At 53.5% G+C, this 12,634-nt stretch overlaps 1 protein-coding gene across 14 annotated transcripts in view; it reads left to right on the top strand.

Annotated features, from left to right (window-relative positions):
- The window catches only part of ITPR1 (inositol 1,4,5-trisphosphate receptor type 1), a 204,123-nt gene that overhangs the window by 107,994 nt on the left and 83,495 nt on the right, over positions 1-12,634 (top strand). For 8 of the 14 annotated variants that reach the window (XM_068157768.1, XM_068157769.1, XM_068157763.1 and 5 more), the window contains 2 exons: positions 283-394; positions 5,531-5,560. In XM_068157768.1, the coding sequence (XP_068013869.1) occupies positions 283-394; positions 5,531-5,560 (142 nt within the window). The remainder of the gene's footprint in view (positions 1-282; positions 395-5,530; positions 5,561-12,634) is intronic. The other 6 variants (XM_068157764.1, XM_068157761.1, XM_068157767.1 and 3 more) reach the window with 2 other exon arrangements.

The following is a 12,634-nucleotide window of genomic DNA, read 5'->3' as shown; positions in this document are numbered from 1 at the left end:
CCAACCTGCCCTTGAGCACCTCCAGGGAGGGGACATCCACAGCCTCCCTGGGCAACCTGTGCCAGTGTCTCCCCACCCCTACTGTCAAGAGTTTCTTCCTCATCTCCAGTTCCAATCTGCCCTCTATGCTATGATGATAAAACTGGTTTACAGCTTAAGCCAGTGAGGATAGCAAGGGGGGGCTGGACTAGAGGTGCCTTCCACCCCCCATCACTCTGTGATCTGGCTCACCCCATGGTTAGGCTCTCAGTGCTGAAAGAAGCTGTGCTGGCTCTTTTCCAGGTTAATAAAGCACACCAAGCAGCTGCTGGAGGAGAATGAGGAGAAGCTGTGCATTAAAGTCTTACAGACACTCAGGGAAATGATGACCAAAGACAGAGGCTATGGAGAAAAGGTAACTCACACTTCATCAGGCTGTCTTAAACCACTGGGAAATAAAAGCCTCACCCTTCCAGGCTGTGTTTTGTGTGTCTAAGCCCTTCTGTACTGGAACAAGCACAGACCACTTTTAGTCAGCTAATAGCTTCAGACAGAGTTTGAAAGGGAAGCTTCTTCCTCTTGCTTCTCTACTGGAGGCTCCCAGGCTGAAGCCTAACTCCTGCAGCTGCTGGCACCCTAAAAAGCCTTCACTTGGTTATGTTTTGTGAAGGATGCAACCCTTTGTCTGCCCTGACTCTTCCTCAGCTCACATCACCTTGCAACCAGAGGGTATTTTGTGGCTTGATTTTAGTTTAAATGGATCCAAGATCTCTTTTTTGTGAGGTCTAGGTGGAAGCTCTACACTCACCTCTGGTTTTTCTCTTTCCCTTGCCTACATAAGCAACTCTTTGGTCTTGTTGAGGAGAAGGTTTCTCTGTAGGTACAGACTTGTTTGCATCAGAAGACTGTTGTGTATGCCCAAATGTCTATCTAGGCATTCCTACAGCCAGCCTCAAAGCCCAGGCTAAGGTGTCTAGTGCCTTTCTGAGCCATTCAGGTGGTTGCCATGCCCCATGAGGTGCACAGAGCCCTGTAACCTGTGAGCCCCTGGCAGCTGGAGCTGGAAGCAGCAGCAACTGGGAGTCCATTCCCAGGAGCAGATGGCATCTCAGGTCCCATTCTCACTTGCAGTAGCATTTAAACTTGTGCAGACTCACAGCTCAGAAAGGCAAAGCTTTCAGAGGTCGGCTCCATGACAGTAATAATTGTTTGGAGCTGGAGCTGCAGGGAAGGAAGATGCTCTGCAGGCACAGAAACCCTTAGCAGAGGAGCTAGTAGCACTCATGGGCTGTGCAGCCAGCTGGGATTATGCTGGGGTCAGCTTGGGGTCCCTCACTCCAAGAAGGACATTGAGGTGCCTGGAGCAGGACCAGAGAAGGGCAGCAAGGCCTGGGGAAGGGTCTGGAGAATAGGGCTGGGGAGGAGCAGCTGAGGGAGCTGGGTTTGGTTAGTCTGAAGAAGAGGCTGAGGGGAAACCTCCTGGCTCTCTACAACTCCCTGAAGGAGGTTGGAGCCAGGGGGACATTGGTGCCTTCTCCCACCTAGCAGAACTAGAGGAAATGGCCTCAAGTTGCAGCAGGGGAGGTTTGGGTTGGCCATGAGGAGCACTTTCATCCCCAAAAGGGTTCTCAAGCCCTAGCACAGGCTGCCAGGGCAGTGCTGGAGTCCCCATCCCTGGAGGGGTTTCAAAGCCCTGGAGATGTGGTGCTGAGGCCCATGGCTCAGGGGTGAGCTGGCAGTGCTGGGGTAAGGGCTGGACTCAATGGTCTCAAAGGTCTTTTCTAACCCAAATGGTTTTCTGTAGCACATGACCTGTGCCTGAGCCAGCCTGGCTGGGGGCGAGCAGGATGGGAGCAGAGCACTGCTCTGTTGGCAGCCAGGCAGAGCAGGGGAAGGAGAGCAGGCTGGGCACATGTGGGGGTGTGGGCTGTTACCTGAGCACACCCAGCTGAGCACACAGCAGAGCCCAGAGCCAGCAGGAGACTCCTAGGAAAATGCCCTGAGGGCAGGGATGGCCACTGCTGAGCTCCCTGCCAGGGAATGTTCTTCCCACTGCTGCCATGACCTCTGAGCTCACAGAATCCCAGCATGGAGGGGTTGGAAGGGACCTCTGGAGCTCACCCAGCCCAAGCCCCCTGCTCCAGCAGGGCTCCCACAGCAGCTTGCCCAGCAGCACAGTGCCCAGGGGGGGTTGGAAGCTCTCCACACCAGGAGACTCCACAACCTCTCTGGGCAGCCTGCTCCAGGCCTCCAGCACCCTCACAGCAAACAACTTTCTCCTCCTGCTCAGGTGGAACCTCCTGGGTTCCAGTCTGTGCCCCTTGTGCTGTCCCTGGGCACCACTGAGCAGAGCCTGGCCCCAGCCTCTTGACCCTTTAGCTCCAAGCCATCTCCTGGCTCTTGCTCCTGCTTAGCTCTAGCCCCTGAGGTCAAACCAGGGAGTGTTTTGCTCTGAAACTCCTTGGCTCTGGAAGATTTTCCTGATCCACTACAAGGAAGATGCATATCAGTGTGGGGTGAGAGGTGGATCAGGGCAGGTAGGGAAGGGCTGCAGCTGCAGGTTTCAGCTAAACCTGCAGTTTCAGTGGCAGTGTCTGGTCCTGGGTGATAACAGCACAAGGTGAAGCCCTGTGGAGATCTTCTGTGCACTTCTCAAGGTCCTTTACTGAGACATCTGTGAGAGACTACAACTCTGACATGCAAAGGGACTGGCTGTAGCCTGCAGAAGGGAGTGGGTGATGCTCTAACCAGTGTAGAGTGATGTTTCCTGTTGCCCAATGCTGGGGACATCATGGATTAAGGGTAATCACAGATGTAGTTTTGCTTTGGCACATGACTGTAGGCTCCTCTACTTAACCCAGAGAGCCTGAGGTCACCTTAAGCAGTAGAAGAGGTGGTTGGTGTATGGACTGAACACCAACAAAAGCCAGATGAGAGCTTTGAGGGCTTTTGTTTCTAGTAACAGAATCATTTGGGTTGGAAAAGCCCTTTAAGGTCATCCAGTCCAACCATTCTCTACCTGTACCCAGTCTGGGGCTAAGCCATGGCCCTGAGCATCACCTCTCAGCACCTTTGAGACATCCCCACAAATGGGAGTTCAGCCACCTCCCTGGGCAGCCTGTTCCAGGCTTTGAGAATCCTTTCAAGGAAGAACTTTCCTCCATTGTCCAGCCAAACCTCCCCTGCTGCCCCCTGATGTCACTCTGAGATGCCTTTCTTCCACTGGAGTAGGAGCACTGACTTGTTTAGGCTGGGGAGGACCTTTATGAAGTCCTTTACAGGGCTTCCTCAGGCTTGCTTTGGCTACCTTGGGTGAAGCAGCGTTTCTAGAAGATCACATCTGCCATAACTTGCAGCACTCAGACCACAGAGAACCCCACAAGAGTCTCAGAATCTTGCCAGGGTAGGAAAAGGCATCAGTTTCTGCAAGAGCAGAGCAGTTACCCAGTGCAAGATAAGCTGCTTGGGAAGTGGGTTTCTGCCTGTGGAAAGGCAGCTGATGGCTTGCAGATAGACACTGCTGGTAGTAGCAGAGCAGCTTGGGCTGTCTGCTGTGGGGAGTGCAGTTGTGTTTATTCTCCCCTGTGACTCAGAGCTGTGTTTAGTCACCACTTGCAAGGCAATACCTTTTGTTTTGGAAGTCATCCTGGAGTGTGAAAGAGGAAGGAAAAAGGAGCTCACAGGCTGCTGCTCAGCACAGACATCAAGGTGGCAAATCTTGCTCTTGTGACCAGCCTGTTGACCAAAGCCATCCTGAGGGGGGGTCAGGTGCTCACACAGCTGCCAGGAGTCACTTCCAAGTGATTCTCAGCAGCAGAGGCACAGGATGGTAGGGGGGGAAGTGGAACATCACCCTTAGGAGGAAAGGCTGAGGGAGTTGGGTCTCTGTAGCTTGGAGAAGAGGAGCCTGAGGGTTGACCTCATTCATGTTGATAGAGGGAGGATGGATCCAGGCTCTGCTCAGGGATATCCAGTGGCAGGACAAGGGGCAATGGCTGCAAGCTGGAGCAGAGGAGGTTCCACCTGGACATGAGGAAAAGCTTTTCCACTGTGAGGGTGCTGGAGCCCTGCAGCAGGCTGTCCAGAGAGGTGGTGGAGTTTACTTCTCTGGAGACACTCAGAATCCACCTGGATGTGTTCCTGTGTGCCCTGCCCTGGGTGAGCCTGCTCTGGCAGGGGGGTTGGACTGGGTGATCTTTTGAGGTCCCTTCCAAGCCCTCCCATTCTGTGATTCTGTGGCTGGAAGGGGCTTCTGGAGATCCTCTAGCAGGATCACTTTAAACAGGTTGCACAGGATGGCATCCAGGCAGGTTTTGCATGACTGCAGAGCTGGGGACTCCACCACCTCTCTGTTCCAGTGCTTTGCCACCCTCAGAGTGCAGAAGTCTCTGCTCAGGTTCAGATGGGTGTTGCTGTGCTGGAGTTGGTGCCAGGGCAGCTCTGGCAGTGTGTGATTGCTGCTGCAGTGCCATGTGGAGCTGGCTGGAGCAGTCAGGTCTATAAAAGCTCTCACTTCTGCTCTCTCCTAGCACATGCAAAACCCCTGCACCCTCTGGCCCCTACCCAGGGCCCTCTGGCAGGTGGCAAGTGCAAGGAGCACATGCTGCTGCCCACTGCCACTAGCAAAGACCTTCATGAAGTAGCTGGGATCCCTCTGCAGCATGCAAAGCCTGTGGTGAGAGCACAGATGTAGAGAAGCTGGTGGGAAGGCTCTGAGCTTGCAGGTTGCTCAAGACTCCTCATCTTGGCAGGCTCCCAGCCTTGCTGGCTGCTGGGTACCATACTGTAGTGTATTTAATAGGCAGGAAGCTTCACCACATTGACAGTGTAGGCTAGACCCGAGCTTTTCCCTTGGAAACATGTCACTCAGGCATGGCTTGCTGGGTGCCTCCCAGCTGATGAGCCTCACTTCATGGAATCACAGAAAGGTTTGGGTTGGAAGGGACCTTAAAGGTCATCCACCCCCCCTGCTACAGGCAGGGACAGCTCCCACCAGCCCAGGTTGCTCAAGGCCTCATCCAGCCTGGCCTGGAACACCTGCAGGGTCAGAGCTTGCACAGCTTTGAGCAACCTGTTCCAGTCTCTCATGACCCTTGTGGGGAGGAATTTCTTCCTGAGTTCTAATCTAAATTGAGCTACTTCCAGTTTAAAGCCACTACCCCAAGTCCTGTCCCTCCATGCAGGACTTCACACTCAAAGCTCCCTTTCTCCTTCCCAAACTGGAAGCCCAACCTCCGCAGTGCTGCTGCTGGCAGCTCGGGCTGCTGCCGACTCCTCCTGCCCCAGGGTGAAGTTCTTGGATCTCCATCAGGCAGCCTGCCTGGTTTGTCACTTGGCACAGGATCAAAGGCAGGGCTCATCCTGCCTCTGAAGCTCCTTGGTGTGGCAGTTCCCCATCCCACCACATCCCAGTGCTGGCTGATGTTGCTCCCCAGTGCTGGGTGGCAGCATGAAGGTTGTGAACTTGATTTCTAAGCTCCTGACATGAAAGCTCGTTGTGATTTCTCTTACTAATGCTTGCTTTTACTTCTTCCCCTTTTCTCTTTCCCAGCAGATTACCATTGAATTGGATAATGCTGAGGTTTTCACTTTTCTTTACTTCCTGCAGTGTTGTTTCCATGGTGTTTGTTTGATGAGTAGCCCTGTGACCTGTCCTGGTGTGTCCTTAGCAGTGAGCTTCCCAGTCTGTGTGTCAGTGGAGTAGCTGTTTCCAGTCTGCCCTGTGTCTGCTCTGGGAATAGTCACCATAACTGATTCCAGATGTCATTCCCTGGGATGCTGGTCTGAACAGTGGGATATTCAGTCCAAATGCAGTTAGAACTTCTGGCAGTCTGCAATCATCCCATGCCACAGGAGGTGCAGGCCCAGATCTGAGTGCTCTTGGGAGCATCAGCTGCCACAAGCACCGTTAGAACACCATCAGTGAATGGGCTCTTGCAGCTAAAGTCAATGCTGAGGTTCAGTGATGTTCCTGCAGGAGCTGCTACATGGAGGGACCTGCCAAAAGCCAGCTGCAGAAGACCCTGAATGAGGTGTCCCCAGCTGCTGACTCAGCAGGAGCCATCGCTCGTGTCCCAGGGCACGGGTGGGTGCAGATGGGGCTGCTGAGGGCTGAGTCCTTGTGCAGAATCTCTTTACCAAAAAAGGTGACAGTCATGCAGCTCACAACAGCATCTGGTTGCCTTCCTGTTGCTTCTCAGCCAAGATTTGGTGTCTGAAGCCACCTAAAATGTTTATTGTCTCGTGGAAGAGGTGTGGTGTAACCCTGTGAAGAGCGGCTGCCTTCTGGAGCCCTGTCAGGAGCTTGCTGCCATCAAAGCCATGCCTCTGCTTGGCAGTGCAGCAGCCCAGGCTGCTTAGATGCTGTCAGTGGCTGCTTTGGGGGGGAAGAAAAGCCATAGCTGAGTGAGAACTTTCAGGCTTAACTGAAATGAAGCTTTCTAAGGACTCTTAAAAGCGGCGTGTCTGGTTTGGGCAGTGGCACTCGGGGCGGAGGGATGGGGCTGAGCTCTCTCTGCTGCTGCCACTTCCTCATCCAGCTTACAAAAAACACCAACACAAGCCCCAGAAACATCTCCTGTGTGGGGGCTGACTTTGAGCTGCTTTTTGCATGAATGTATAATACTGAGCTGGAGAGTGCCTGGCACCTAATTTTACTTGAAATACCAAGGAGGGGGAAAAGAAATATTTTCCTCTCTGTGCTGTTTCCTGCAGGCTCTCCCAAGCCAGCCTTTTATTTGGAACAAAATCCAACCACTTAAAACACTTCAGGACATTCCTGCTCCTTTCTTCAGTGGGGTAGATAATGAAATCCACCAGAAATGGCTGTCTGCAGAGCTTGTGCAGTTTGATGTTGATGGGCTGAAGTTGCTGGGTGAGCTTCCCTCTGAAAAGCAGATAAGGCCTGGGGAGCTTGCCTGTTGAAATGGGTTTGAAAGCCAAGCTGTTGGTCACAGGAGCAGGCCAGAAAGTGGGCACATCACCCAGGGTTAGGTTGGAGGAGCTCTTCTGCTCAGCAGGGCTTCCAAGGGAGGCAAGGAGCAGAATTCCTCACAAGAGCAAAGCAGAGTTGGGGCTTTTGGGGCTTTATTTTTTAACCTAGCCTGTGGTTGGGATGCTCAGGTTGGTGCTGTCACCATCATCCTGGTCTGTACTGGGCTTCCATCTCCAGGCTGTGGAGCCCAAGGTCCAGCCAGGGTCTGAGATACCTTGCCTAAGAAAAATGTCATGAGCCTTCTGTCCCCAGTTTTTAGCTTCAACAAAAAGCTCAGGATCAGAGGATCCTCACCTGGGGCTGCTCAGAGCATTGACCCTGCTGCTTGCTGGTGGGAGCTTCTCCTCCTGGCGTGCCCTTCCAGCTGTCATGCCCAGGAGGGAGCTGGTGGGCAGGCTGTGCCCAGGAGGGAGCTGGTGGCTGGGCTGTCTGCAGAGTGAGAGCCTGATTGGGGGCTGAAGGTCAGTGTGGTGTGTGCCACAGTTCCCTTTGCTGCACTGCCATCACCTCTGCCCCACACCTCAGGTGCATCTCCAAGCTTCCCACCAAACCTGTGGCATTATGCCATCCCAGAGGTGCTGTAGTGTCTAACCTTTCTTTTCCTGTCCTTTATAATCCAGGGCTGCTTTCCCCTCTCTCCTGGGGAGTAGCTGCCCTGCCCTCCCTCCGTGCCCTGGGTTTGAAGCTCGTCTGCAGCAGGCAAACGTTTCTGTCTGCTGCTCGAGCCCTTAGCTTGTGTGGTGCTGCAGCTTCCCAGAATAGCTTCCAGATCTGCAATGTTATCTTGGAGGAACTTCAGACAGAAAGTGGAATTGGTTAATTGCAAATTAAGTCGTAATCTGAACCTCTTTCCCCTTCAGTTTCTGGCTGTAATGTGCTGTCTTTCCTGCAATAAATCAGGCAGAGCGTGCAGAGCAATTTAGGATTTGGTCTGGAGGCTGCAAAGGAGGAATTTTATTGCTCCTTGGAGGAGGAACTGTGTGGAGGGAGCAGGTGTGTTCACCACCAGCAGCAGCAGCAGCCAGCACTGCCTGCTTGGAGAGAGGGGTTCAGTTGGGGCTTGAACCACAGACAAGTCTCAGAGGAAATCCTGGGGTTTCATTTAGGGCTATTTTCTCCTTTAATCCCTTTATCAACCCTGGGAACTGCAAAGATTGATGGCAGAGGATGGAGAAATCTCTGTGATTAGGCTGAAATGGTTCAGCTCCTTTGCTGTTGAACTAAGCACAGCTTGGTTTTTCTGACCAGCTGCAGTGCTCCTCAGGGTTGAGCTGCTGAAGCAGCTCTGGTGGCAGGGCCTGGCAGTGCTGATGTGGGAGGGTGCAGAGCTTTGAGTTCTCTTAGCTGCTTGCTGCAAGGTAACCTGCAGTGAGAGTCCAAACAACAGATACCAAAAAGGACCAGGAGGCCCAGACTGGAAGTCCTGATAGGCAATGTCCTGGTCCCCCTGCACCTTCTCTGAGGGAAGGGAGGGAGTGGCCTTCCCTCTGGAATTCCCCTGGAAGGTAGGAAATCCCCCAGGGAAGAGGAAGGAGGATGAGTTCTGTGACCTGAGCACGAGGATCACTGCACGCCTTGCAAATCCAAGGCCTCAGCCAGGTGGTTGCTGGAATGTCTCCAGTGCTGGAGTAGTGGTGTGGAAGGGAAGGGTTGGGGTAGCAAAGGTCAAATCTGTTGGCCTAGTTCATAGATTCATAAGATGGTTCAGGTTGGAAGGAACCTTCAACATCATCCAGTTCCAACCCCCTGCCGTGGGCAGGGACCCCTCCCACCAGCCCAGCTTGCTCAGGGTCTCATCCAGCCTGGCCATCAACACCTCCAGGGAGGAAGCAGCCACAGCCTCCCTGGGCAGCCTGTGCCAGGCTCTCCCCACCCTCAGTGTGTTGATGTGGTTCTGTGAGGGGGCTAGCTGGAATTCCCTTTTTGTTGGAAGCAGGGGGCAGGAAGCAACTGGAGCTTTCCAAGCAGCAGCAGTGTGAGGTGTCAGGGTCTAATGTGAGCTGAAGGTCATGGTCTGATGTGGCCCAGCATCTCAAAGCTGTTGTAGATGTCTTTAACTGTGCAGCCTCTGCTGTTGGGGCAGAATTCCTGTCAGAGGGCTGGGTTTGAGGGCAGGAACTGGGATACTCTTCAGAAGGAAAAGCATCTTGCAGCATTCCCAAAGCATCCAGGTTCCCCTAAACTTCTACAAGCTCCCAGGGCTTTGGGGTAGTGGCTGTGTGGGGCTGGTCTCAGTGGAAGAGCAGAGAAGGTATTTTGAGAGCTGGGTGAAAAGCATGATTTGTTTTCATAGGAAACCAGAACCTGCAAAGTGTTTTGCATCTCATTTGCACCTTATTTGCAAGGTGGTTGTGTTGGGTTTGCCCTGGTCTGAGGAGCTGGGTGCTCAGAGCTTGTATTTTTGGTTTGTGGTGCAGGTCCTGGTTCTTGGGCCCTCCTCAAGCAGCAGGAAGTTGTTGGGAGCTGAAGGGGTCAAGCTTGAGCTGAAGAGCTTCACAGGGTGGTCTTAACGTGGGCTGTGTAGGTGACTTGAGTAGTAAGACAGTAGAAGCCCCCAAGGCAGGGCACTGTCACCTTGGCTGTAAAAGCTCTTGGGGTGAGGCTCCTTGGGAGGGACTCCTTGGCTGCAGTCCTGTTCTTGGAGCTGTTGACTGTGGTGGTGTCCCAGCAGAGGCTCCAACCCTAGGTACATTTCTCTGGAGTGCCATCAAGTGTGAATCTTCATACAGCAGTAATAACTAAACCCTGCTTTAATTAGACATCACAGCTTAATTGACTTCTCATTCAGTCCTCAACCCACCACAAGTTCAGGCAGGATATAAATGCAGCTTGGAGAAGAGAAGGCTGCAGGGAGACCTCAGAGCAGCCTTGCAGTATCTGAAGGAGGCTACAGGAGAGCTGGGGAGGGACTTTTGACAGGGGCTGGGAGTGACAGGATGAGGGACAATGGATGTGAGCTGGGAGAGAGGAGACTGAGACTGGAGATGAGAAATTGTTGGCAGTGAGGGTGGGGAGAGACTGGCACAGGTCGCCCAGGGAGGCTGTGGCTGCTCTCTCCCTGGAGGTGTTCAAGGCCTTGAGCAAGCTGGGCTGATGGGAGGTGTCCCTGCCCATGGCAAGGGGCTGGCACTGGGTGATGTTGAAGGTTACTTCCAACCCATTCTATGGATCCACGGCTTGAGTGGTGTTTCATGCTGCAGGTTGTGCTGGTGAGCTCCACCGTGGGCTCCCTGTGCTCCAGGCCAGCCCCAGCAGCACAGCTCCCTGCCAGCTGAGGCGTTGCTGCTCTCAGTGCCACGTTCCTGTCCACCCCATCCCCACAGAGGTGGCTGGGGACACGGTGGCCCAGTTTCCACCTGCAGGGCGAGCCTTGGGCCGCCAAACACAGCTGGCCTGGAGAGGCAGCTGAGTGTTTTATGGGCTGCCAGGGTGAGAAGTGTCAGAGCTGACCTGCAGGTGGCACGCTCAGGATGCTGAACAGGGCTGGGAGATGTCCTACTTTGGCTTGGGTTTGTGTTGGGTGGTTGGTTGGTTTGGTGGTGTTTTTTTTTCCCCCTTTCCTCTATCTCCATTCCCCCTCCCCTCTCTCCCAGCCACATTGCAGGGAGCTGCTCTGCTGGGCCCCTGCCAAGGCTCCGGCAGCAGTTACATAAGAGCAGCTCTCTAGCTTTGCTTTGCTTTTTTTTCGTTTGGAGGCTTGCTTTTTTTTTTCCTGGAATTTGGGCCTGCTGCTGCTGTGTGACCTTCAGTGGTGGCTGCCAATAAAGGCACTGGAGATGTTTACAGGCAAGGGAGAGCTGTGCCAGAGCCTGCGCTGGGAGCTGCCGCTGCTTCCCGTGCCCACCCGACCCAGACGGCGGCAGCTGCCCCTTTGCTTCTCCCTTTGCTCTGCTCCTTCTCCCCCCAGCCCAGGGCTGGGGCAGGAGCCAGCAAACCCCCAAGTGCAGCAGCACCTCGAGTTTGCTCTGCTCCTTCTCCCCCCAGCCCAGGGCTGGGGCAGGAGCCAGCAAACCCCCAAGTGCAGCAGCACCTCGAGTTTGCTCTGCTCCTTCTCCCCCCAGCCCAGGGCTGGGGCAGGAGCCAGCAAACCCCCAAGTGCAGCAGCACCTCGAGTTTGCTCTGCTCCTTCTCCCCCCAGCCCAGGGCTGGGGCAGGAGCCAGCAAACCCCCAAGTGCAGCAGCACCTCGAGTTTGCCACCTCTTCATTTAAACCTTTTGGGATTTGAACTTAAGATTTGAATTAAATAGAACCTTGGTGCTTGGGGTTTGGTTTTTTTCCTTCCTATTGTTGTTGTTTGAGGGTTTCAGGGACTGTGTAGACATAACCTGAAGGGGGCTACAAGCAGGCTGCACAGGGTCTGTTTGCAGGGACAGGACCAGGGGCAATGGTTTGAAATGAGAGCAGAGCAGGTTGAGATTGGATGTAAAGAACAAGATCTGCACCAGGAGGCTGCTGGAACACTGCAACAGATTGCTCAGGGAGGTAGTGAAGGTCCCTGTGCCTGGAAATATTCAAGGTGAGGCTGGAGAAGGCTCTGAGCAACCTCATCTAGGTGAGGATGGCCCTGCTGCCTGCAGGGGGGTTGGACTGGATGAGCTTTGAAGGTCCCTTCCAGCCCAAACCATTCTGTGACACTTCAGGTGGTGGTTTAATGGCCATGGTGGTGTTGGGCTGAAGGTTGGAGTCAGTGGTCTTGGTGGTCTCTCCCAACTGAAACAATTGCAGGGTTTCAGTTTTATGCAGTCATGCAGCTGATAGAACTGAATCCAGCAGGATCCCTCTGCAGAGCCACTGGCTGTAGCCTGGGGCTTGGCCTCTGTTTGGGTTTGTTCAGCTCTGCACTTGGGTCTGGAGGTTTCAAGTAGGTGAAAAGGGAACTGCCAAGTCCAAGTTCAAAGGGGATTGGCTGAAATAACCACCTCAGTACTCTTTATCAGTGATGAACTAAAGCCCAGGATGGCTAAGGTGCAAAGTAGGTGCTGGTTTATGCAGCTGCTGATTGGAGCTGGAGAGTTTAACCTCTGAAGTGCTGGAGAGGTGCACTTAGGAAATTATTCTGTCTCTGCCTGCAGCAAGAGCTTGCTCCACGGTCATTCCTCTTGTGTATTTGCACTTAGACAGTGCTTCACTTGTTATGTCTCAAGCAGAGGAAATGCAGGCACTCATAAATTTTTGTGGGCTGCCTTTATATGTTTGGTTTGTTGGTTGGGTTGGGCTTTTTTTCCCTTTCCTCTTCAGAAGTCCTGCAGTCTTTGGACCGTTCCTGTTGCACAAACCGGGACTCGGGGGGGAGCTCTTTGGAAAGGGGAGGCAGGGATATTTCTTACAGCTCTTTGGAAGCAGAGGAAGGGGGGGGAGAAATAAATTATTATATCATCTTCCTAGTGAATTGCAGCTGTGAAATGTGTGGGGAAGATAGTCCTGACTGTGTTCAGTCCTTGTGTAGGAGCTGGAAGGTGGAGGATTTAGAGCAGTGGTTGCACTCCTGCTCGAGGTCAGTGATTTATCAGAGGCTGAAGTCTCCAGGAAAGCCCCAGCCCAAGTCAAACATGCAGTCTGCACTGGAAACTCTGGAAAATGAGGGAAGGCATTCCTGTAGGCAGAGCTCTGTGACCTTTCAGTGCAGGCACTGACAGCCCTGATGCCAAATTTCCCACCTC

Source organism: Melanerpes formicivorus, unplaced genomic scaffold (genome assembly GCF_026170545.1).
Source record: "Melanerpes formicivorus ecotype bairdi unplaced genomic scaffold, bMelFor1.0.p_v2 SCAF_38, whole genome shotgun sequence".
In the NCBI taxonomy this organism is placed as follows: Eukaryota; Metazoa; Chordata; class Aves; order Piciformes; family Picidae; genus Melanerpes; species Melanerpes formicivorus.
The sequence above is the reverse complement of the archived record's forward strand: the minus strand, read 5'-3'. Positions and strand labels throughout refer to the sequence as shown.